The 26,919-nt window shown below is 38.4% G+C and overlaps 2 protein-coding genes across 4 annotated transcripts in view; both read left to right on the forward strand.

The window, feature by feature from the left end:
* The first annotated feature begins 4 nt into the window (after nucleotides 1-4).
* LOC139940398 (catenin alpha-2-like) lies at nucleotides 5-23,329 on the forward strand. The gene is made up of 20 exons (XM_071936627.1): nucleotides 5-2,030; nucleotides 4,968-5,118; nucleotides 5,727-5,913; nucleotides 6,544-6,710; nucleotides 7,101-7,310; nucleotides 7,810-7,986; nucleotides 8,961-9,164; nucleotides 9,714-9,794; nucleotides 10,698-10,850; nucleotides 11,222-11,314; nucleotides 11,470-11,626; nucleotides 12,400-12,600; nucleotides 13,188-13,339; nucleotides 14,271-14,334; nucleotides 14,934-14,992; nucleotides 16,045-16,226; nucleotides 16,627-16,732; nucleotides 16,941-17,075; nucleotides 18,256-18,384; nucleotides 20,118-23,329. Exons 2-20 carry the CDS (start codon nucleotides 5,008-5,010, stop codon nucleotides 20,271-20,273), a joined length of 2,724 nt encoding a protein of 907 aa, XP_071792728.1. The 5' UTR covers nucleotides 5-2,030; nucleotides 4,968-5,007; the 3' UTR covers nucleotides 20,274-23,329.
* A 368-nt stretch (nucleotides 23,330-23,697) lies between these two features.
* LOC139940473 (uncharacterized) overlaps nucleotides 23,698-26,919 on the forward strand; it is a 62,058-nt gene continuing 58,836 nt past the window's right edge. For all 3 annotated transcript variants that reach the window (XR_011786452.1, XR_011786451.1, XM_071936747.1), the window contains exon 1: nucleotides 23,698-23,771. The gene's annotated coding sequence lies outside the window, so the exon portion shown is untranslated. The remainder of the gene's footprint in view (nucleotides 23,772-26,919) is intronic.

Consider the following 26,919-nt stretch of genomic DNA (forward strand, 5'->3'; position numbering starts at 1 on the left):
GGGGTGGTATTCTAAAGTAGAAAAGGGAGGTTTAATTTTAAAAGTAAGACAATAGGCCCAATAACATACTCATTTCGGTACACTTTTAATTAATTAAAAAATGCAAGTCAATCGTCATGTCTGTCCATAAATCTTTGAGGAATAACAAAAATATTTGTTGCACTTCCAAGACAAATGTGTATTATGATATGTTTTCCTATTATTATTAATGATGTCATTATCTCAAAGTTCAGTTCGATAAGAATATTGGTTATTTACACTATTGCACACACGGGACTCATAATTATTACGTGTCTCAAATATTAATATTATGATAACATATGTTGGTGGTTATTACTAATGTAATGTTGGGGATTATAGGACATTCAACTTAAACTTTGAAATAAACATTTTCGTTGTCTAACTCTTTTTATATGCTTTCGCCCATCACAAACTGAGCCCAATATCATAGAGCTTACAAAAAAAAATCTTATTCCGTTAAGCATAGTTTGTTTGTGCTTAGCCCCTTTTTGACTTAAAACATGCAGCTCTGTGAAATTTGGTCCAGCTGGTGCGTCGAGTTGGCCTAGTTTTATTTATTACCTAAGTCGATTTTGATTTCAAACAATATTATTTTTTTTATTTTATAGTTTTAACTAATTGAAAGTGAGTTTGTGTTCTTCTTATTTTGTGACACGCTAATACAGTATGTTCAACAAAAGGAAACTGAGGGCTTTTTAATTTTTTATTTACTTTTTTAAAAGGTGGCCGCCAAGCAATTGAACTGAAACTGACCACCAATTCTTCAATATAAAGTCGTCATTTACTTTATACAGTTACACGGTCTTAAAAGATTGCTAAGTTTAATGAGAAATACAACGACAATTTTGTCTTTTTGAAGAAAAAAATGGATGCGGCCTCCAAAAAGGATGAGGGGAGGGTATTTTGTTATTTGGCCTAATACTGTCCGACTGTGCTTTCTTGTTGACGGTGTCACCATGTAATAACATGGAGCAATAAACTAGATCTAGTCTATTGCTCCATGGTAATAATTAGTAACAAGATGTTGTACCACCTCCATGGTTGTACCCACCCCCCCCCCACCCCCCCCCCCCACACACACACATACTCTCTGTTTTTGAGCATGGACGTTTGAGGCAGGGTTATTAATAAAAGGCTCTATACCACAAACAGCAACGAAATGGTTTTCTTGCATGTATCAGTATTATCATCCTTGCTTTAATCATTGATCAAAGGAACCCCCCCCCCCCTAAAGTTACTAAATCTAATCAAAGTTCAAACACTCATTATTCAGTTTCGGTGTGGTGGAGTCTATAATAAGTATGACATATGCTAGTGATATAAGTTAAAATGTTTCTTACTTTTGTATTTGTCTCTAATTCAAAACAACTTTCTGAAATGTGACCGGAACCTAATTGTCCTCCCCCCCCCTCTCCTTCCCCAACCTCAAGAGAAAACCACGCCTCATTAGACCCTTTGAGAGGGCAAGCGTAGAAATTTTTCAATTGTGCCAATGGCACTTTAAATGGAATCTTGGTAAATAAGGGCACCGGGGCCAAGGTCAGGGCATTTGTTATTCAAGGCCAGACGTACATGTCAGACGGTATGTTTAATTTTTTAGGAATTAGTCACTGTCACGTGACTCATACATAGTTGTTTGGCGTGGTTAGATTGGAATGTCAGTTAGACTTTCTTTCATTTACTACTGTTACTCCCTCTGATTTTCTGCACTATTGCGAAGCTTTATTGTCAAACTGTTAAATTTATCTAAGAGTATTATGTTAAAGACCACATTCTACCCTTAAAATAAATACATCCAATATCTATGTGTAGAAAAATCTTAATTTAAACGCAAATTTTGTTTTAATACAAAACATTATAATGCAGATGCAGGGGTGTAAGTAAAATAATTGTAATAGCCCGGAAGTTATAGCAAGAGAGATACGAACTTCAACTCACACAACTAAAAATAAACGTTGAAGTTTGTATGGAGAGTTCAGTGGAATATCTATTGGAAACACTATAAACAGGTTGGTTTTTGTCATTAATACTGAAGTATATTTTACAAAAGTGTTCATTTTAGTTGTTCATTTGGTCGACTGTAGATGGTCATTGTGTTGATAGTTTGGAATAGAACTAAAGCGTAAAAAAAAACAATTGGACGTTTCAAAACCAAGCTGGCTGCCCAATTTACGGACGTGTTTGACACTGCACTGCACTGACTGTTATAATTGTACGACACTGGACTGGGTTAGGATGATTCCATTGTCCAACGTACATGTACGAGCTTTTTATTGTTATTTCGTTTGGAGATGATCATTGCAACTAAAGCAAGGTATATAATGCCTTGGAAAGATTTCTTTATCCTGCCTGTGTGAGTGTGTCACTACCCCACTTTTTCACTCATTTTTAATTGACCCAAGTCTCTAATCCAAGACCAAAAGTCACACATCATGACAATGAATATGGTTGACAAAGTCGTCATTTAGTAAGCCCTGTTATGTGTCATAGTAATTCCACAACTGTAAGGGATAAAATTAGGTATACTGGAGTAGTATAGGACTTTTTTAAATGGGAGAAATTTGCAATCAAACTACTGCGCATTTTGCGTCTTTGAAAACTTGGCATTTAAGACATGTATCGAAGGTAGGCTGTAATGCCATGGTGACAGTGATGAGACCGATGTTAAAAGCGGAGCCATTAACAGCTCAACAAGGTGGGCTAGGCCTACAGAATATTATTTTAAAATTAAATTAAATTTGTTCAAACATGAATGCAACTTACCAGAAGCGACTTGGGTGTACGAAGTGAATACAAAACAAGTAGAAACTAGAAGTAGCCTATGTACACGAAACGGGTCAACTCGTACCCAAGTCAAGTCTTACCCAAGTTAAAGGCAGTGGACACTATTGGTAATTGTTAAAGACTGGCCTTCACAGTTGGTTATCTCAACATATGCATAAAATAGCAAACCTGTGAAAATTTGAGCTCAAACGGTCATCAAACTTGCAAGACAGTAATGAAAGGAAAAAACACCCTTGTCACACGAAGATGTGTGCGTTCAGATGGTTGATTTTGAGACTTCAAAATCAAATTCTAAATCTGAGGTCCCAAAATCAAATTCGTGGAAAAATACGTCTTTCTCAAAAACGACCTCATTTCAGAGGGAGTCGTTTCTCATAATGTGTAATACTACCAACCTTTCTCCATTACTCGTTACCAAGGAAGGTTTCATGCTAAAAATTATTTTGAGTAATTACCAATAGTGTCCACTGCCTTAAGTTTCTATTAACGTCCGTCGATATCGTTTTTTTCCCATTACCGATATATCCATAATTTAATATCGAGTACACTCGATATATCGAGTATTTCCCGCGCGCGTAGAAATTTTTCCGCGCGCGCGTATTTCATGGCGAGTAGAAATATATATACCGTAGACTGACAGTTTAATAGGGTTACATTTAAACCTGTTTTTGGGGGCCCCAACCTTGTTTGTAGTTCAAAAATTTCAAATTGCGTAGTCCCGCGCCCCGATTATTTCTGGTTTTACAACAAAGTATGATCACCGCTACCGCTGGCTTGGCCAATATTGGTGAACGCTCACCACAATTCTCGATTCGTGATTGGCCATGATTGACCGTCTCAAAATGACACAGAGCCTTTGTGAGTTGCGTGACTCGCCGACATTAAGGTGTCAGTTGCCGATGCATTGACGTAAAAGTGTCAATCAAGTTGTCCGACGCGGGGTCGTGAACTTCTGCGGCGGGCCAGCGGCTGATGGCGAAATCCCAAAGAACAAGCAGACATACTTGGTTGTATTGTAAAACATATTTTATTTAATTACGGCAACTCAAAATGATGAAACTACATAACGACGACGGCTTTTCTAATACTCAAACACAGATTTCTCTTAAATAATCGGACACTCTTTTGGTATTTTCGATATCATTTAAGAACATCGAAATTTTCAAACATCGAAATTTTCGATATATCGAAAATCCGATATTACGATATGATTATAAAAGTGACATCGGGGATTTCGATGTCAACAAAATATCGAGTTTTTGAGTATTTTCGCTATAGCGACGGACGTTAGTTTCTATATATATATTGTATTTCTTTTCACTTGCTAGCCCAATGAAAAAGGGCAAATTCACTCAAATGTTTTACAATTTAACCTTTTCCTGCTCAAAAAAGGAAAAAAATTGTGCAATCATTCATATTGACTAGAACTGAAAGTTACTTATTCAAAGATTGGTATCATGTGTGGAAATATTTCCTTGTTTGGAAATGTTTTAGTTTATATAAAGAAGCTTTGCTTTCGAAGGCAGATAGTTTTGAATAGTCGTAACACTTGTATATTCAACAAACACCGGTTGAAAGTAGAACAAGTTTGGAATGAAGGTAGTCATCCTTTGACATGAGGAAACTGTTGGAAAATGAGCACATCAGTTCACAAATTTGAATTTTTATGACACAGTAAGCACAAAAATTTGCTAACTGTTTAGCAGCGCTATGAAATTGGCCACACAGGTGTTTCAACTTTACTGCTAATAATAACATTAATAGTTAGTTTTTATTTAGTGCTTTTCATGCCGAAAGGGCGTTCCAAAGCGTTTCACCTGATCATTGGACCTTAAAGACAGTGGACACAATTGGTAATTACTCAAATATTTATTAGCATAAAACCTTACTTGGTGACGTAGTTTTCGAGAAAGAAGTAATTTTCTACGAATTTAATTTTCGAGACCCCAGACACAAGTTTCACGACCAGAATTCAAACATATATTCTGCTGATCAAACGCAAGAGCTTGAATCTGATTACTCTTAACCGCTCGGCCACGACACCCCACTTTTCTAGGATTAGAGTGTCTCTGTGGACCAAGTGTTCTTTGATTTCGCCGATAACTCTGGACTGTGCTTTGACTGTTTTAAGAAAAAACTAATAGTAATGATATCATCTCCAGAATAAACATTTGGACCGAAGCACAAAGCTAAGACGTGAAGATGACAACTAAGGGCAGCCCAATGGGCAGTCTGGTGTTCAAATGGGACCCCAAGAATCTTGAGATCCGTACCTACTCGGTGGAGAAGACTCTTGAACCACTGGTTATGCAGGTTAGTATACTTAAAGGGACACGTTGCCTTGGGTTGGGCGAGTTGGTCTATGAAAAAGTGTTTGAAACCGTTCGTTATAAAATGCATGGTTAGAAAGATGTTTTAAAGGTAGAATATAACGATCCCCACAAATATGCCTTATTGCGTGGTTTTCCCTTTAATATTAGGCTTGGCAGCCTTTCACTGTCACATTATGTGTACAGCACAGAGGAAGATTCCTATTGGGCCAACTTAATATCAACATTTGTTTGTTGATCAAGACTTCAGATACTTATTAACAACTTGCTTATTAATATTAGTTTGTGGCCCATTCAGAATAATAAATGTAAACAAAACAAAAATAATTGTGGGGGGTTTAAAAGCAAGCCTTGAAATAAGCCCTGGCGCCACAGCAATTGCCCTGGTGCCCTACGCTTTTGCTTTTTTGCCATGTGAAAGGTTCCCGTACAAAAATAAAATTTTATCACAGTGTTGCCCCTTACATACAAGCTGCAGAAGGAAATTTGTTGTGCCCCTTAGAGAGCGAGGTTCAAGTTGCTAAAATAATTGTTCTGTATTGCATAAAGTTACTCAATGTTGATATTGTTTTGATTTATTTTTACATTTAGGTCACCACCCTTGTGAAAACCCAACCGTCTAATAGGAAGAAGGGCCACTCCAAGAAAGCCCACGTCCTCGTCGCAGCTGTTGCCAAGGCTACCGAGGCATTCATCAAGAAGGGTGAAGAGATTGCCAATGAGATACCAGAGATTCGTAAACAGATGCTGGAAACGGTGGCTGACGTCAGGGAGAAAGGTTAGTGTAGTACAATCTCTGCCTGTCTTCCATTGTTGTGGTTGGTAGCTAGTGTTTGTTAGCCCAATTGGCCAAATTTGATAGCTCTTCTTACCGCCAAAGTTCTGCACTTACCTTCAGTGTTCTCTGCTTGCCTGCTTGCCAGCTTGCCAAGCACCGAATTTCTGTACTACATGTAGCTGTGTAAGATAAGAAATCCTACATGTAGTAACGTAAAGTAGCACGCGCTCAAGTTAAATTCCAAGCTAGCCCTGTGAAATACGCTTGACATAAACGCAGAATTCCATGTGTCTGCAAGCGATGATTCTTTGCTTATGGTTAGCAGAGCCATGAAATTGGGCCCAGATGACCCAAGGAAGTGCCATGGCGGATTCAAGGACAGTTGTTTCTGATCAGCAGTGGCTTTGATTCCTTGCCATGGCACTCATGTCTTTGAGCAAGATGCTGTACTGTAATTGCTTTGTCCTAAGGATTGTATGTGCACATACAATTATGTAAAAGTCCATAGTTTTCCAACCTTCGTTGTCAAAAATTGTGCTGTGACGTTGCGATAATGGTCATTCTGTGCATCTTGTTTTAACTACAAGAAGGCCCTACACGTCTCACATTCCCGTTTTCCTACCATTTCAGGTGATACAATGCACAAGGCTTCATCAGAGTTTGCTGACGATCCTTGCTCGTCCATGAAGCGTGGGTCCATGACCCGGGCTGCCCGTAACCTTCTGTCGGCCGTCACCCGGCTGCTTATCATGGCTGATATGGTAGACGTTCACCTGCTGCTCAAGTCTCTTCAAGTGGTAAGTTCAGAATCCTACTGTCATTTATGTTATAAAAACATGGTATTAATCCTCAAAAATTCTACAAATTTACTAGATTGAGACATAAATGTGACCACTTGATTAACAGCAAAAGTTATCACTTTTTCCCATAGCGACAGTACTTCAAAGTGAAATTTTTCTCAAAATGCATTATAAAATATCAAATACAGCTGTACTTTTTACTGAGTAAGTTTTTGTTGCCATTAGTTTTCAGAGTCATAACCAAACATACGGACTCTTTAAAAGAAACAGTCATCATGAGTAATGCTTGTTTTAATTCTGAATGCCTCTACACCTGCACCACAATTTTCACTGAAACATATATTTCAAGTACAACTGACCATCACTTGGCATTTTAATTTGTTAAAGGTGGAGGGAGATCTAGCCAAGATAATGAGGTCCAACAACCAGCAAGATCTGGCATCGAGCTTCAAGACATTCGGCAAAGACATGATGGAGTTCAACAAGCTCCTCGCAAGACGTCAGAATGACCTGAAAGATCCTCGTCAGCGTGACGAGATGGCTGCAGCCAGAGCTGACCTGAAGAAACACAGCACCATGCTGCTGACAGCTTCTCAAGTAAAATTTTGCTTTCTCTGCCATTTCACTTTTTGTCAGATGGTATAAAATTTGTTTGATAATGTACCGTGTCGTGGCTGAACGATTACGGTCAGCAGACTCAAGCTCTGGTGTTTCTGATCAACAGGAATTCAGAGCTTGCATCCAACATATTTCAAAGGTTATCAAGGGATTTTTGCTTGTGTGCGTTACTAAGCATTCCCACTTACAATCACATTCATGCTTACACAGGAGTCTGGCACTTGCCTCATGAGCGGGAAATGTTGATCGTAAGTGCAGAATTCAGTGCTAAGCAGAGCCATGACCTTGGCCCTGGTTTCCCTTTTATTTCGGAAAACTAAAAAACACGAAGACACTCTAGTAAGCAAGGCATTACCAAAAGTTTTTTTGCGGTTGATATGTGTCTTCTCAAATCGACTTGATTTTAGAACAAATGTGAACGCTTTTTTCATTGACGTTTTTTAGATCCTCTGTGACACTTTAATTTTTTCTCTGACAGGCCTATCTTCGCCATCCAGACGTCCCAGCTGCAAGGGAGAATCGTGACTTTGTGGTCAAGCAGCTTGAGGGCGCTATGAACACCATCTCTAATGTATCTCAAGCCCACTTGGATGATGTTCCTGAGGCTGATATAGGAGGTACCGGGGAGCTCATCGCTGCGTTGGACGACCTTGATGTAAGTGTCTGAACTACAGGCCTTGAATTACCTGGAGGCAACAAAGGCCATGGCCTCCGTTGCCCTGATCTTGGCCTCTGCCCCCTTTAAAAGTTTCCCATAGACTTCCCATAGATTTTGAAAAAGAAGTGCCCTTTGCTAAATGGAAATGGCTGTGCCCTTTCACGATGAAATTCCATGCCCGGATCTACTTTGTGGCGGTATAAACCCTTTTAGCCACAATAGCGACTTTAATTGCCCAAGTTAACACCAAAAAAAAAACATTCAAGCTTGAACATAAAAGCCAGTTGTTAAAAAGCTGTTCTTTTGCACCTTACCCCTCAGGGATGTGAAATTTCAGATGTTTAAGTCAGGCTGGTGAAAAGACAGCTGTTTTGTTTCTTCTGATAAAGTTTAGATCTTTAAAGGGTTTTGACAACACAGCACCTTGTAAATAATTACAGGGTGCTATGTAAAGGAGTAGGTCTCATGCTGGTCTCATACATCAAACATGGTCCCACATACTTTGCAGAAAAATACTGAATGTTGAAGGGCCTTGAACATCACTGAGTGATGGATATGAGAACCAAATTCAAACTCTGGTGTTTCTGATCAGCAGAGTGTGGGTTCGAATCCCCAGCCGTGACATAACCATTGCTTCATCCTTCGGAAGGGACATTAAGGCGTTGGTCCCATGTGTTGTGTAAACACATGTAAAAGAACCCAGTGCACTTATCGAAAAGAGAAGGCGTTCGCCCCGGTGTTCCTGGCTGGATTGGCAGCATATTGTGCCACAACACCTTGTAAACCATGGTGCTAAGGACTAGGTCTTATATCTCAAACTTCGTCCCACTCCTTGCAGTAATAATACCTAGCGCTTTGTATCATTTGGCAAAAGGCGCATTATAAATACGATTATTATTAGTGCTATTATTAGTATTAGTATTATATAAGAAGCCACTATTATTCTTATTATTTCATTGCTTTTCCTCCAGCGTAAGATCAAGATGAGCCCTACAGATTACAATGAGATCCGAACCCGCCCGTCTCTTGAGGAGCAACTAGAGAGCATCATCAGTGGAGCGGCCCTGATGGCAGATTCTTCATGTACTCGTGACAACAGACGAGAGAGGATTGTTGCAGAGTGTAATGCCGTCAGACAGGCACTTCAAGACTTACTCACTGAGTACATGAATTGTGTAAGTTGTTGTCAATTCATAATGAATTCATAATGACCCATCAGGGCTTGAAATGAATAACAATAACAATAATAAAAACTAGTTCTTATTTGTAAAGTGCATTTCACAATAACGTCTCAATGCGCTTAACATATAGTGCCCTGGTCATTGGGCCAATTACATCCTTTAATATTTCTCAGCTCCCTGGGGAGTATACAGCTGTGCGCTGCCTTGGCACTCCAGTGACATTTTCACAGCTCAATCTTGTTCGTTTGCAGATGCCATTATAAAGCTGCATGTGCTTTCCTTTATACAAGTTTGTTCTCTGTTCGATGTAAATGCTTTTTACTTTTTACCCTCCAAAAAAGGCCTATGATATTCATGCACAAGTTCTTTTAGATAACTTGTATTTCTATTAATGTATTACATACCGACTGCTTTGTTTTATAGCATTATTCATAACAGTCTTCACCTGTTTTCCTCTTGTTTGTTTGATGTTGATGTCAGCAGTGTCATGTATGACAGATGTTCTTAACGGTCATTGTTACTGTTTTGTTGTTTTACTTTTAGGCTGGCCGTAAGGACCGCAGCGACCCCCTGGATCAAGCCATTGACCGCATGTGCCACAAGACCCGAGATCTCCGCAGACAGGTAGATTAATTAGTGTAGCTAGCGGATAAATGTGGCGGCGAAGTTAGCGGCGAAGTTAGCTACTCATGTGTTGTACCCCAAGATGTGTAGTGGATTTGATTCTAATAACCCATGTAGAGACCCGCTGCTTGTTTTCCAGTAGCAAGTAATTTTAGTCTCTGTGGTTTGTTAACAAATGTAGTATCAGGCAATGTGAACTTCTCCTTCAAGCCATTGGACACTTTCGGTAAACAGTATTGTCTAAAGGCCCACACTTCGTGTATCACCTCGATATATAAAATAACAAACCTGTGAAAACTTGGGCTCAATCGGTCATAGGAGTCGGGAAAAAAGAACAGGGAAAACCCACCATTGGTTCCGCACGTTTCGCCATGTCATGATATGTGTTTAAAATAAGTCCGTAATTCTCGACAACGAGAATTGATAATTGTTTTAAGTAAAGGATTTCATGGAATTATGTTTCAAGAGAAGTCTTTCACCATTACCTTCTGTAAACCCTGTAAGTTATTTGTAAACCTGTGAACTTTCTTTTTTTTTTCCGTTCCGAAAGTGTATAATGGCTTTAAGTTTCTCCAACACCCAATTTCAATCAAGGTGATTTAACAACGGGTAACAAACCTTGTCCTGGAGGTTACTTATCCACCGGTTGTCCTGGACTGATTGCTACAAGGCCCATAAAACCCGGTCCATAATTCCAGCGGATGTGTATGCGATATGAATTTGTTATCACAAATTTCCAACAAATACTTTGTATCATTTGAAATGTGCTGAACTCCTGTGAAATAATCACTGTGAAAACAGCCATGTGACGACAAAATTTGTATAGAAGTATAGACCAGGCTTTAGTCATCAGCATAGAAATAATGTTAAGTTTACCACTGCACATTGTCGTTGTTCCAACAGTTGAGGAAGGCTGTTGGTGACCATGTCTCAGATACCTTCTTGGAGACAAACATGCCTCTGCTGGTCCTAATCGAAGCAGCCAAGAGTGGAAATGAGAGAGAAACGGAACACTACGCTGGTGTCTTCAGAGAGCACGCTCAGAAACTGGTCGAGGTAAGCAAATAATCATTACTTACTATGGCCGTCTTTACAGTGTTGGAGTCAAGACCTCAAAGTCCAAGACTGAAACTTCATCTTCTGAGACAAATAGCGAGACCGAGATTTTACAATCCGAGACCGAGACTGTAATAATCTAAACTGAGACTGAGACCTCATTGGAAAGTTTTGTAACACTTTGTTAAACAAATTTGTAATGAAACTTGACCCGTGAGGTGGACCTAAATTCAAGGAGGCTGCACCTATGTACAGTTGAAATTTTTACAAAAGGTCCCAGTCAAACTAGCTTGATTCCCATTTTAACAAAAACAGAAACAATGAATTTTTCTTTCTAGCTGTAATGTTGTTGATACTTTTGTGTTTATTAGGTGGCTCATTTGGCTTGCTCTATGTCCAGCAATGAGGAAGGAGTGAAGATGGTTCGCATGGCAGTAGCACAGATTGAAACACTTTGTCCTCAGGTGAGATCTCTAGCCAATGATAACCTTTTATGTTTGAACGTTTCATCAAAGGTTGTGGTAAATGGCTTCATGTGCAATCATGTGGACTTTTTGATATTGTTCTAACTGATCAGAGAATCTTACTGTATTACATCTGTATTGTTGTAACCTGTCAGGTGATCAATGCTGCGCGAACCTTGGCAGCCCGCCCTCGGAGTCAGGTCGCTCTTGAGAACATGGACGTGTTTAAGGACCAGTGGGAGAACCAAGTGAAGCTATTGACTGAAGCTGTGGATGATATCACAACTATTGATGACTTCTTGGCCGTGTCAGGTAAAAGAAAATCCTTTGACAGGAAATCTTTGAGTTGATTTTCACAAAAAGTTGAGATTGATCTATCAGAAGACATTTAAATGATGCCAAAATCAACAAAAATTATTGGAAAAGAAAAAGTGTGAAGTCACAACACAAATCACTACTAAAGTGAAACTGAGAATTGGTCTTCAGTAAGTTTGCCGACCATTCAAAATTGATCAACAGCATGGTTTGTGTGTTTTAATTAATTACAGAATGGCCTAGTTACATCTATCTTTCAGAACCACAGTGGATGATATTGAATGGTCAAAAAGTAGGAGGGTTGACTGTGTACTGTGTAAATGCATTCACCATCTGATATAATATTGCAGACTGATATTGTACTTTATAAACCAAACAAAACCACAGTGATTGATATTGAATGTTTAGACTGAACGATATCTCATTGCTGGCTTGCATCGTATATCTATCATTCAAAACCACTGTGGATGGTATTAAATGGTCAGACTGTAGGAGGGTTGACTGTGTACTATGTAGATTCATTCAAATCATGATATCATATTGCAGGCTGACATAGTCTTTCTCTCATTTAAAACCACAGTTGAATGGCCAGACAGTAAGAGGGTTGACAGTGCACTGTGTTTATGTAGGTGCATTCATCACATTATATGATATTGTAGGCCAGCATAGTTTATCTATCATTCAAACCACAGTGGATGATACTGAAAGGTCAGACTAACCAAAATTTAGCCTTTTATTCTAATTTGTGCAATATTTGTTTTTTCACTCAGAGGGTCACATTTTGGAGGATGTCAACAAAGCGGTCATGGCTCTGCAGATGGCTGACGTGGAGACCTTGGACCGTACTGGAGGCGCCATCCGCGGTAGAGCGGCACGCATCTGTGGAGTTGTCGACGCTGAGATGCAGAACTACGAGCCAGGAGTCTACACTGACAAGGTCAAGGAAGCCGTACTGGTGTTGCAAGACCAAGGTAAGCATTACAGATCGGAGAATGGCCCAGCCTCGATAGCATGAGTTGGCGCGCCGTATCGTACCTCTCGCCATTAGACCCTGGGAGGGGAGCACTGAAAATCAACGCTGATTGGCTAGCCAAAAGCTGCTGCTCTGTGTGCGCTGGTTAAAAAACAAGCAAGTGCTGGTAGTTAGTACGCTTAGTACATGCTATACATTTCAAATGAATCATTTTTTCTATTGTCACCCTAGACTGCTTACAGTTATACAAATGTTCTGTAATGCATGTATAAGAACCCAGTGCACTTAGCGAAAAGAGAAGGGGTTTGCCCAGTATTCCTGGTTTGATTGGCTGCATGTTGCACCATCACATCTTGTAAACAATTACATGGTGCTATGTAAAGGAATAGGTCTAATACTTCAAAACGTAGCTCGACATACCTTGCAGGAAAAATGCTGATTTGAGAAATGCCATAAGCGCCTCTGACTGATGGATTTGAGCGCTATATGAGAAGCCACTATTATTATCTATTCAAGGTTTTGTTATCCCCCTCACAAAAGAGTATCCTACATTCAGGCCCTACATCCTTTTTTTTATACACACAGTTATGCCGCACTTTTCCGAGAAGGTTGAGAAAGCTGTGTCTTCCCTGAACTCAAACAATCCACAAGACATGGACGAGAATGAATTCATTGATGCATCTCGGATGGTTTATGACGGAGTACGAGACGTCAGGAGAGCTGTGCTCATGAACAGGGTAAGGTTCTCTTTAAAGGGAATGTACACTATTGGTCATTGTCACATACCGGTGTTTCTTAACATATGCATAAAATAACAAACCTGTGAAAATTTGAGCTCAATTGGTCATCAGAGTTGGAAGAAAACGATGAAAGAAAAAACACCCTTTTTCGACGAATTTGTGTGCTTTCGGATAAGAATAAAAGACTTCTTAGCTAAACAAAACTTCTAGCTAGAAGTCTTTTATTATTTTAGTGTGAAATTACATCTATTTCAAAATCTATGCTACTTCAGAGGGAGCCGTTTCTCACAATGTTTTATACTATCAACAGCTCTCCAATGCTTGTTGCCAAGTCAGTTTTTAGGTTAAAATTTGTTTTGAGTAATTACCAAACGTGTACCTTCCCTTTAAACAATTTGATAGAAGAAGTGGGGTGTGGTTGGGTTGTACATCTACGATTATTTTTGAACTTATGACTTCCGGTTAACCCTTCCAGCCCAAACAGCGACTTAAGTCACCCAAGACGATTAACATAAAAAACACTCGAGCCTGAGCTCAAAGGCCATTTGTTAAAAAACTTCAGTTTTTGTCTATCTTCACCCTCCATACCCAAGCTTACAATTGGAAAGAAAAATAATTGATTTTTCCAATGATGGTAAAATAAAATAAGGTTGCTGTTGTGCAACCACTTTAAATTGGAGTGGAAAGAATCAAGGCATGAATTGTTTTATATGTAAAAATGTTTTGGGATGAACCTGGACGAGAATGATTTAAAACCGTATTACTTTGAAGATGAAGAGAATCCTTTCTCACAATAGTTTATAACAGCTGCAAGTGCTTTTCACCAAGAAAGTTTTTACGATCATTACCTTTGAGAGAAGTTACCATTCTATGACCCTACCGTAAGATACTTTACTGATGTCTAACATTTTGTTTTTCTTTCCTGCAGTCTCTGGAGGATATGGAGACGGATACAGAGTATGAAGAAGAAGAATATGACGTCAAGAGCAGATGTAAGTATTCTTTTTCAACTTTGTAGTTCCATGGGGGACGATTGCCCCCTGTGCCCCCAGTCATTGCCTTGGGGTCCCTTCATAACTTCATTCAAAGGTATTAAAGACACTGGACACCTTTGGTAATTGTCAAAGACCAGTCTTTTCAATTGGTGTATCTCAACATATGCACACACACAAAAAACGGTGAAAATTTGAACTCAATTGGTCTTCGTAGTTGCGAGACAATAATGGAAGATAAAAGGCCCTTGTCACACATAGTTATGTGCTTTCAGATGCTTGATTTCGAGACCTCAAAATCTGAGGAAAATTACTTCTTTTTGAAAATTTACTTCTTGAAAACTGCATAACTTCAGAGGGAGCCGTTTTCTCACAATGTTTTAAACTATCAACAGCTCCCCATTACTCGTTACCAAGTAAGGTTTTATGCTAATAATTATTTTGAGTAATTACCAATAGTGTCCACTGCCTTAAATGTGTTGACCACCTTGTTTGTGCATGGCCAGACCTCAGGACAACCTACTGGAATGAAAATATTCAAGACTGCTTGATTCCAAGATGCTGTAATATCTATCTTTCTTTTATGTGTTCCTCAACAGCAAGCTACAAGACTGAAATGACCGAAGAGGAAGATGTTGCCGAAGGAATTACTTCAAGGGTGGGTGAAGAAATCCTTTCACAAACATTTTCGAATACTTAACTCAGTAAAGATCCCTTGCACATACCCATGCTGTCTGCTTTTCCAGGAGTCATTTTGGGAGTAAAAAGGTGCCCAAAGGAATTGACTCCCAAAAAGGCCGATATGATTGCTCAGGGGTTCTGCACTGTGCAAACTAAAAGTGAGACCCGGCCGCTGTTTTTACTCTTATTTGGGGACCAGGTGATCACTAAGTTTGAATCATGCATGGGTCTGAGTTGCTTGGGGAGGCCTTATCCAAAGTTTCTCCCTCAGCAGATGAACAATATCTCTGTGGTTCCAAAGTGCCGCAATGTTCCTGTAAGCTCATGTCAGAAATAGAATGAGTAGGAATATTGGGCCGTATTCATAAAAAATAGCAATGGCTTTTTCTAGGCTTTGCTTACATCTTTATACAGATGTATGTATAAAGATGTAAGCAAAAGCCTAGAAAAAGCAATTGCTATGTTTTATGAATACGGCCCATTGGATTTCTGTCAGACAGGTGTTGCTAGAAGTAACAGGAGTGGATTTCACAAAGAACTAAGAGTCTTATCTCAAGTTAGGACGAGTCAAGCCTGGCTCATATTTCCTGCGAATGCGACTGCGATACAGATTTTGACATTACAAGTTCGCAACAAATAGATCGCATCAGTTGAAATGTGCTCAACTCCTGCCAAACATTTGCTGCTAAATCAGGGCTGTGACTTCAAAATTTGTATTGCATTCGCATTCGCAGGAAATGTAAACCGGGCTTCACCCGTCGTAACTTGGGACTAGCCTAAAGTATTTACTATTCCTAAGAGTCCTAAAGTTAGGCCTATCTTTGTGAAATCGACCCCTGCAGCCGATTTCACGACACGCTAGGATTAATCCTTTCTCTAGTTACCCGTCCCGACTTAGGATGGGCTCCATGTGTTCTAACGTATAAGGATACGAAACTTAACTCCTAGGATTAATCTTAAGTTAGGATGAGTTTTGTAAAATCGACGGCTGGTCAGTTTTTATTTCATACTTTTTTTTTTAAATCTAAGGCGATGATGAGAGATCTGCCAGACGTAGAGAAAGAGAAGATTCACCAGGAGGTGGAGCTGTTTCGGATTGAGAAGGAGAAACTAGACATGGAGATGGCCAAGTGGGACGACACCGGAAACGATATCATCATCCTGGCTAAACAGATGTGCATGATCATGATGGAGATGACAGACTTCACACGGTATGATGATTTGTACAGAATTCATATCCAACATTCAAGTAGTTAAATCTCTTTACACGGTGATTCTATGCCTTTTTGTTGTGTGCTCTGGGCCTCTGTAGTGTATTAGTACCAATAATAGTGTACCAATAACTGTTTCGGTTGAACTTGCCGTTGGCCACTGGCCATTGATCGAAAAGCAGTTATTGGTTACAGCCGTGAAAACACACTGCATAGTTTATGGGCAAAAATCCGAAGTTGTTCCTGACATTAAATGCTGTAAATCTGTCAAAAGAATGTGCTAGTAGAGAGGTCATTCAACATAAAGTTGTTAAGTGCTGTTTACGACTATCACTATCAGTCATCTCAAATTCCTTGCAAGGAGTAATTAAAACCCATGTTTTTTTTCTTTTTCTTGCAGTGGTCGCGGCCCCCTGAAGACGACCATGCATGTCATCAATGCTGCGAAGAAGATCGCCGAAGCTGGTTCCAAACTAGACAAGTTGGCCAGGTGTATTGCTGATTTGGTAAGAAATGCATTGTAAGGTGGATGAAACTTGCAGAATCCCTAGGAAATATTTTTGCTCTGATTATCTTCATTAGCATACCAGTACTTTCTGCTAAACTGCTTTATAAAATTGGGCAGAGATTTTTTCCATGTGTTATATTTTGACAATCTGGTGCCTCAGATCTCATATTGTTTGTTAATGTTTGTTTGTCCCGTTTGAATTCTAGTGCCCAGACTCGTCCTCCAAGAATGATCTGATCGCATACCTCCAGCGTATTGCCTTGTACTGCCATCAGCTGAACATCACCAGCAAGGTCAAAGCAGAAATACAGAACATCAGCGGAGAACTGGTGCTATCTGGGGTAAGGGTGGCTAGAACCAGCTAGTTTGTAGATTCACCTTATGTGTAAGCTTGGGCGATATCGATTTATTTTATTCACGATATATCGCCGACAATATATCGCGATATTCGATATAATCGCGATTAATGAAATTTGACATATCAGTCTCAAAACTCCAAGTGAAAGTTGTAGAAGAGACAGTCCTAGTATAAGAGAGGTGTTCTAATGACCTATTCTTCTGGTTTTACTCCAAACCTATGGGGTATCAGCTAGCAAATACATCGCAATATTTAATCGATATATCGCGATATATCGTGATATATCGATATTTCGATTAAAACCAAATCCATCCGATATCGAAATCGTGTCCAAATTAATATCGCGATATTCGATAATATCGTGATATCGCCCAAGCTTACTTATGTGTAACAATAAATATGGAATATTACAAGAAACGCAACAGTAAAGAGTGTAATTCTTGGTTAAAATGTGTATCTGCGTTTGTTTCACTTGGTTTTGCATCAAATTGGAGGTCGCATTTTACACAATGAATGCACTATAAGTTAGGACCGTACTACAGTAGTAGATGTCATAGTAATAGAAGTCCGATAGGAATCAATACCCATTTGAGATAATACAATCGAACTCAAATCCAAAGGAATTGATCCCCAAATAGAGAAACAGTGTGTTGTAGAATCGTTTTCGCGTTGAGGGCATGTGTGTGTAACGGATTTTCACGGGGAGAAAAATACACACAATGGTACCGCTTTCGTCCAGGGTTTTACCTTAACTTTTAATCAGTTAATCAGTTACGAGCCAGCGGAACCAGTTCAAAGCGGCCAGCAGTACTTGTGGGTGCAGGCTAAAAACGAAATGACTATAGGGTTGGAAACTGTGTGTAATTGAAGTAGTATGCAGTGAGAGGAATGCATGATATTCTTTCCATTGTATTTTGGTTCCGGTGCTGCATAGTCGTAGAGTTGAGATGAGATGCTTCCAGGAACCCAATGAGTAAATAGGTACCTACGAGGGCTACAGATTGTTGATGTGAATGATTAGCGGCTTGTATGCCCATTTGGCTGCCATTGCTGTTGAGATGGTTTCAGGGACGCATAAGGCCAGATAAACCTGGGTAGAAATACTGTAAGGTGCTTGGATGTCTAATGATTGCCTATTATTGTTACTATTATTCTCTCTGTAGTTGGACAGTGCTACGTCCCTGATTCAAGCCGCTAAGAATCTGATGGCCGCTGTGGTGTTGACTGTCAAGGCATCCTACGTGGCTTCAACTAAATACTCAAGACTGGTAAAGGGTCCTGATAATGTTAATGTAAGTCACTGTTTTAACAAAAGTTTGTTGTGTCAATGGAAAAAGGTCATACCTAGTTCGGTGCAGTTTATTTTGTGATGACTGTATAGGCAATGTGACCTGTGACATCACATGTTTACAAAAGAGGCACTAAGCCTGGACTTCCTGCAGGCACGATTTGTACACAGCTCAATTAAATGAAACATTCAATGTCAGGGGATATTTATGGCATGTGATTTATTGTATTCTACTTGTCACATATCTTTCTAACCATAATTCACTTTTAAAACAAACCCTTGTTTGAGCCTAAAGTGCCCTGTTAGAAGGCAATGTTCCACTCTAACACAGATAATTCCTTCTCTACTTTTTGAAAAAAATATCAATGTGTTTGTTGACCGTGTGTTTATTTGTAACTATTACTAGTTACAGGGTATGCTTCAAGAGTTTGGTGAACTTGTGGTAGGTGGTTTTTCTGCATCAAAATGAAATGAGGTTTATTTATTAAGCAGTGCAGAAATATGCAGGTTAAGATTTCGTTTGTTTTTGTTCAGTCTTTTGTAGCCGTAGCAGAATAGGACGATATTTGCATATGGAACGCAGAATACAAAATAAATTTAGAAGAAATTTTGTTTTGATGTAGAAAGAGAAAACAAAATGGCATATTCCGATTTTTAGTGTAACAGTTATTGAGCAAGCACTCCCATTATGTCACCATTCTTAGGTGGTATCTTTGAGGATTTCCTTCAACTCTTTGATGCTTCATATTCTAGCCAAAGATCCATCCGGTTGAGAGTTATCCTTTTTTTTTCTTTATGTCTGAGTACTTTCGTGTCTGATATTTGAAGCAACTTTCCAAAGTTAACTTTTGTTTAAATTTTACTTTTTATATTTAAAAATCAGTCAACAGTGGCAAAGCTGTTCACATATTTCTATTAGAAGATGTAGCTTGTACTATTACATAACAGCAAACTAAAATTAGTGTTTTATTCAACACTAATTTTAAATATATTTTACCCATATTATTTTGTCTTTCTGTTTTTATGTTTTTCTTTTAGTTTTGTCCTTTGTGTTTCCATCCTCCTGTTGTTAAACCAATCCCTTCCCCCACCTTCCCCTACACCCCATCTCCCATTTCTTTGTTCATCCCTTGCTTCTTCTTGCTGTATTCTGCTTCTCTACTTTCTCTTCTTCACCAATTGACTGCTTCTGTTACTCTGATATACTTGTTTGTTTTTGTTCTGCTGTCAATTAGCCGTAAAGAGTATATGTACTTTTTCCTAACAAAAAAACACAATGTCCACAGATTTACATTAAACTTTCACAGTTTGAAGATTATGACAGTAGAAAGCTCCCCTTGAAATTTTACCTACTGAAGTGCTGTAGTTTTTGAGAAATTAGTAAAAGTAATAATTTTTGTCTCAGTTTTAGCATGTAAAAACGTATTCACCAGTTGTGCTATGGTTTTGGTATAATATCATAACTGGTAAAGGGGATTTTGCATACTAAAATCAGTTTGGTCTCATGAGACCAAAATTATTTTGTGACTTGTTTTACTCATTTCTCAAAAACTACACAACCTTAGTTAGTAATATTTGAAGGTAAGTTTTCCACTATCGTTATCTTCAAACCCTGTTAGTTTGATGTAAATCTGTGAACATTTTGAACAAGTATCCAAAGCCTTTAAGAAAGACTACTAGGGTCATTAAATGAGAACATAAAGAAGCTAAATTTTGTTAAATTTTGTATGTTTCCAGTCGCCCGTTGTGTCATGGAAGATGAAGCCCCCAGAGAAGAAGCCCCTTGTACGCCGAGAGGTCCCCGAGGAGACCCAAGTCAAGATTCGCAAGGGCGCCAAGAAGTTACATGTCAACCCCGTACAGGAACTCAGCATCTTCAAGGAGAAGGACTAAGGTATCGGTCAGACCCAGCAGTTTCCTGTCGGCCCGATATAAAGGCACTGGACAAGTTTGGTGGGTATGAGTATTGCCTGGTACAACGACATGCTTGATCACAAGTTACCACTTTTAAATTCCTCAGACTATTGCTATGTCACATGATTAGGGGCAAGCTTTTGCGCAGGTATAAGAGATGGTGAACAGCCATACACGATTCTGAATGGATGTGCCTGGCACATAGGTACCAGGGTTTGCTCATCCTGGAGGTTGCTATGCAAAAGCTTACCCCGGAATACAATTGTAAGGGGTACATTGTGACTAAGCAAATCATTATACTAGACACTATTCAAATCTAACTCACAAATGGCCTATTTATTAGAGCTGCTTAAAGGCACTGGACACTATTGGTAGTTGCTCAAAATAAATACTTACTTGGTAACAATAAATGGAGAGCTGTTGATTTTATAAACAGATTGTGAGAAACAGCTCCCTCTGAAGTAATGTAGTTTTTTAGAAAGATCTAAACTTCTCACTAAGACTTTAGGCCCGAAGCCTTTATAAGGCATCTGAAAGTACACACAATTTGTGCAACACAAGGATGTTTTTTCTTTCATTATTCTCTTGCCAACATTGATGACCAATTGAGTCAAAATTTTCACAGATTTGTTATTTTATGCATATGTTGGGATAAATCACATGAAAACATATGTACTGGTCTTTGGCAATTACCAAATGTGTCCAGTGCCTTCAATAGAGCTGCTAAGATTGAGGCATGTGGTTTATCTGGATTTTTCACCGATCTTCCTGCACCTTTGAATTGTCTTGAAAGAGACAAACTTGCCATCTTAGAGATGAGAATATGTGGCTCTTGTTATTAAGCTATTTTGAAAGTGTTAAACTTTTTACAGATTCTGCAAAGGTGTGCTGTTTGGACTTAAACAAAAGATATTAACAAGAAGAAATAGTTGCATAGATCCAGTTTAATAAAAATATATATCAGCTACTCCCCAGAACAGAAATACTGAATTTTCAAGGCTTGTGTTTTACTGAAATTTAGGTCATGCCAAATTAGTATAAACTTAATGAATTTTGTTTTGGACTCTAGTTTATATTTGTATAAGAATTTCTCTTGCATTTTTTGTTTGAGAGAGTTTGTGGTCTCCTTTGAGATTTTCACTAGTAAACTTCAAATTATATTATCAAGTGTTGTACCGGCAGGCACTTGGGGTTGTTGAAATGGCTTTTGCATTGCATAGGTTTAAGAACAAATGATTATACAGCAGGATTAAAATAAACAGTTTAAAATGCAAAAATTCATTATTACAAAATGAAAGTATAAAATATCTTTTTTAAATAGCTTGGTTATTCTTGACAACTTTTCGTACTTCATGCACAGCGCGATATTAGTACTAAAAACATCATAATGATTTGTATATAGAGATGAATTTAATTTGGTTAAGGTAGCCGGAATGGTTCCATGGTGCTTAGAGATATTTCGGAAAAACAAAAAGCACTTTTTCGTTGTTTACATGTTTTTTTCTGTGTAAATAGAGCAGCTAGTTCATAAGCATATCATTTTTTATCAAGACATGTTTATATGTTGGGATGGTTCAATATTTGTAATATGCTCACATGTTGTTAAAAACAGTACTCTATAGACCTATTGCTTGTGAACATGTTGAACCACACCTGACGAAGCTTATACACACATTTTTAGCTGTAAAGCGTAGGTTTTTTTCTTGAAGTTTCTTGGGCTGCATTGCTTTGTGTGTCAGGGTCTCTTTTTCTCTAAAATGTTTTAAGTAGTTCCATGTTATTCACATTAATTGGTTTAATTTTGTCCTTGTGTGTTTTTTAATATAATTTGCTTAACTTAAAAAATTATTGATAATGCAATGCTTACCTTTTCCAATTGATCATTATAGTTATTCCCATTGCAGCAATTCCATGTATTCTTTTAGACATTTTGTATTTATATTTATTAGTGAGTTTCATCATTACTTTTACAAACTATTCAATGAAGCATGTAGAAATCTCAACAACAAAATTGAGGCCTGCTTTAGACTGCAGCAGAGTCTCTGTTGGACTGGGTGGGAATCGAACCCGTGACCTTTGCCATGCAAGAGCAGATGTCTTACCACTAGACCACTGAGCTAGCCCTGTGGCTAGGGGCAAGTAGAATCCTATATTTTAGCAGCATCTACGGAAACGATTGAGGATAAAATCTTTTTTAAATTTGCCCTTGCATCGATGTGTATAAAGCACTGTTTACTCGGTACTTTCCCAAGTCTTGTGTCAAAGTGTGGAATAACTCTTGACTCTAGGACTTTTTTTGTTTGGGAATCTGGCCAAATGCTTTTAAAAACGACTGGTTCTCACTCTCTGGCCAGTGGCCCAGTGAGCATTTCAAATCCTGAGGTGGATTTCACTAACAGTTAGACTAGTCTTATCCAAATTTAGGACGAGCTCATCCAAATTAAGGAGTAGCCTTCACATTTTTAATAACTCCTAGGACTAGTCCTAAGTTACAATTATCTTTGTAAAACCGACCCCAGGTGATGTATATGTAGTGCCTTATTAACAGTTTGAATTTCTTATGCAGGAGGTTTTGATAAGACTTAGACCTTTGTTCGATCAGTGTTTGGAAAACTTTGACCACTTTTGTGAACATTGCCTTCATGAAATACACTTGATGTCGTTTCTTCACTATTTTCTTTTCGTTTTTTTTAAATGGATTTTTGTTGTATGTTTGGTTTGAATTCACACAGACAAAGTTGTGGCTTTTCAAACTACGATCCAGAAAAATGTATTCTTCCTTCGTGTTCTAGTGGGTTTTTTTTTTTTTTTTGATGGGGGGGAGGGGTGGACATTTTTTATTATTTTTGCAAGTACATGTTAAAAGTAGCATTATGTTGAAATCAGTGCATTGTTATTCATTAGTACTATTTAAAGCATAATGGGGTTTTCCCTGCATTTTTAGTTCAAGACTTTTGAGAATTACCAAAGAAATAGAAAATCAATAAAAAGCATAAGTAATCAGGAGTTTTTGAATATTGCAAATAAAAACATATAACTGCTCAATTTCACTCTGGATTTATTTGTCTATAATTATTTAATTAATTTTGTGTCGGAAAGTTAATTTTATACTAATTTAAACACTAATTTCAAGTTTCAATCTCAGGGATTTGGTAAATCACATCTTTTTTGCATTTTGGGATTTACTTGAAAAATAGTCTCTGGTCAAACTCTCATTTTGCTTTTCCAAAATTATTGTTTGCTGCCCTCTAGTGGCCCCTGCGTTGACAAAGATTTCAAGTTTTTATTACTACATGTGCAGCGCACCTCTCTCGGCGATTGTTTTACATACCCAACCTATGTAGGAAAAAATATAAGTGTGACAGGGTCTTCGCGTGTGGTTTAAGTATACATGTACACGTACGTACCCCCGCGATATACAAGTCAACGAATTCACACGTGTGAACTTTTTCTCAAGAATATGTGGTCAAGAAAACCGTAAGTTGTTGCATTATGTTCTTTAATATTAGGTATTTTGAACCGCAAATAATGTTCACATTTTAATGAAGGTGATACTGGAACTGGGGCTCTATGCTTTGTCAAGTAAATACTGCATTTTGGGGTTGAACTAAATAAATATTTTTGACGACTTTCTGACTGACTGACTTCCACACCAACTTGGCAACGCACCAACTGGCAAATCAATTTGACAAAAAGTGTGGCGAGTGACTGTGAGAAGAGCAAAACCGTGCGTTTTTTTGTAACATTATTTTCGAATGTTAGGTTGTTTTCCTCTGTCTGTTTCTGGATGTATAATATGTGGTAACCCGTCTTGTTAGGTAAGAACAAAATTAAGTGTAATTTGAGCTAATTTAGGGCGGATAAATTGGTGGCGAGGTGCGGAAAAATTTCCATTTATTAAATTTATTCTTAAAAAACTAAGTTTGACTGTAAAGTGCACAGACAGTCACAGTGTCTGTGAGAAGAGCAACACTGAAAACCAAATTAAGTTTAATGCAACTTGGTAGTCACAAACGAAACTGCATAGTGATTTATTGCCTGCAGCCATGAATTGTAATTTGTAGTGGGTGGCTGGGGAGCATTTTCCAGCATTTTTTGTGAGGACTGAGGAATAAACCTGCATGTACCTGAATTCCTTCACCAAAAAAATCAGTAAGGAGTGAGGGAATTTGTGTACTCGTCACAGGGACTCGTAGAACTTCAGAAGTTCTAGCTGAGCCTTCCCCCTATTCCTATAAAGTTCTTTACTTGATACAATTGGTCCATGTTACTCGGGTCGTGGGGTAGGTTTTTAAGTACTCATAATATTAATAAACAGTCATGATATAAATTCTTCTGATAATATATTAAGTTGTATTGTAATGTAGGCCTACTCCCACTTGATTAATTGATGGAAAGATTTTTCTTGCTTGCATTATGTACACTACATGAACACCACTCCAGATATGTCCACAGTTTGAAAAAAGAGTGTGTTTTTTTTTGCCTAAATTCATTCATGCATTAATTTGTTAATATTTGCTATCCTAATGCACATCAGTCTGAAATGTTGAAAGTTTGCTGGAGCTCTAACAAACAGCTATGAGCATGCCACAACACTATCCACTATCTAAATAGGCCTACAAGTTACACATTCCTCTACTGTCAACAACACACTGTGCCTTTACAAGATTGCATTAGTATTCAGTGACACTGACAGTGACAGGAAACTATTTCCAGAAAGTAAGTAAAATATTTTTATCACAAATTAGTTAGTTATTTTCTGCTTCATAACAAGCGGTTCATTGTGATAAGGTCATTCAATTCCCTTTTGACCTCAATGTAAAAAATGGTCAACTGATGACTCATGACTGCGTTCAAGATATTTTAATATCATCCACGGTGGTTTGGAATGACAGATAAATTTTTACCAACCTGCAATTATGATATCATGCATGACCTACTTGTGATGTGTACAAGGTCAACCCTTATACTGTTTGACCATTTGATATCATTCAAATATCACAATGATACTATGCCAGCCAGCAATATCATGTTGTGAATGCATGATCTTCACAGTAGGCCTACAGTACTACAAATTTAATAGTTCACAGTCAACCCTCCTACTGTCTGACCATTCAATAGTGGCCTACTGTTGGGTTGAATGGTTAAACTATGCTAGCCTGCAACATGATAGCATACAATTGTACTGAATGCACGATTTACAGTTTACACAGTTAACCCTCCTACTGTAAGTTTCAAATGATAGATTAAATTATGAAAGCCTGCAATATTATATCATGGGATGAATGGATGATCTACACAGTGTGATATACACAGTTTAAACCGACCCTCCTACTGTTGGACCATTCAAGTATCCAACCCCTGTGTTTTTGAGTGCAGACAATTAGAACAAGTGTTGAGTGCATTCATAATCAACACAGTACACAGTCAACTGCTGTCTGACCGTTCAATATCATCCAACTGCAGTTTTGAATAAAATAAATGTTACCAGCCAGCCTGTAAATGGTAACACATGGTAAATTAATTATTGAAGTATGTACACAGTCACCCCTCCTACTTTCTGACCATTCAATATCCTCCAAGTAGTTTTTGAAGCCCACCTGTCCTTTGCAGTCAATGCCTCACCTGAAACATCTTAGGATTACCGCCACAGAAAGAGAAAGCAGTCAGGTTTGTTTATCTGTAAATCTATGCTTACCCCAAAAACCAAGCCAAAATGCATAATGGCAAATAACATGATCACAGAATGAGACCATGAGACAGGAATTGTCAAGCTAAATCTGGTTAAATCTGGGTCTTAAATCCGGCGTCAATCCCAAATCAATAGTCAACTGTAAAGAATTAAATCAATATCATCCATTCAGGGTATAAGAGCCAGACCACCTCTAAGAGTTTTTAGACTGCTGCAATAATTAGCCAACCGAGGACCTTTAATACATGCTACAAGCCTGGGCCCAATTTATTAGCGCTGCTTAGCGGCCGATTTTGTGCTTACTGTGCAATTTCTATTTCATAGTGCTACTAACCTAAGCACACGAAAAGGCATGTCAACCTTCCGGTGCTTACTGCACGAAACTAAATGACGTCACAATGCAAATCCACGGTAAACACGCAATATGGCCGCCCAATTTTTCTGCTAACCTGTTTAAGCCAATTTTTTACGCTACAGTAAGCACGCAAATTATTTGCTTACTAATATGAAATTGGGCCAAGGTACTTGTTGAGTAAGTTGCTCATTGTGGTATTTTGTAGCAAGGGCCCGTAGTAGAGCAGTAGGCCTATAATTTTCTTTGAGAGCCTATGATACTGACCAGTTAAAAAATTTGTTTAGTCATTTGAGAATGGGAAACTTTTGAAGGGCCGTATTAAATGCCAAGAACAGGGGCAACAGAGACCATAGCCTGTGGTCTCCAGTGTTATTCCAGGTCTGAAACAATTATACACGCAAATAAACAATTTGACTTTCCGCACGAATAATTTTATACAAAATTTGAACTTTTCTTGTGATTTTTGGAATCTTATGACTAGTATGTCAAACATGGGATGCCGGACTTGCTCCTTCATGAAGCCTATTGAAAGTGAGGCTGCAAAAAAATCTTCTGTAACTGACTTGCTGCATGCTTCA

The sequence above is a fragment of the Asterias amurensis genome, chromosome 8, assembly GCF_032118995.1.
Source record: "Asterias amurensis chromosome 8, ASM3211899v1".
Lineage (NCBI taxonomy): Eukaryota > Metazoa > Echinodermata > Asteroidea > Forcipulatida > Asteriidae > Asterias > Asterias amurensis.

Bases quoted from the DNA above. Each gene is read 5' to 3' on its own strand.
- LOC139940398 (XM_071936627.1), top strand. From the start codon at position 5,008: ATGACAACTAAGGGCAGCCCAATGGGCAGTCTGGTGTTCAAATGGGAC. The intron at 5,119-5,726 runs GTTAGTATACTT...TTTTACATTTAG, and splicing joins TTGAACCACTGGTTATGCAG to GTCACCACCCTTGTGAAAAC. The intron at 14,993-16,044 runs GTGGGTGAAGAA...TTTAAATCTAAG, and splicing joins CCGAAGGAATTACTTCAAGG to GCGATGATGAGAGATCTGCC.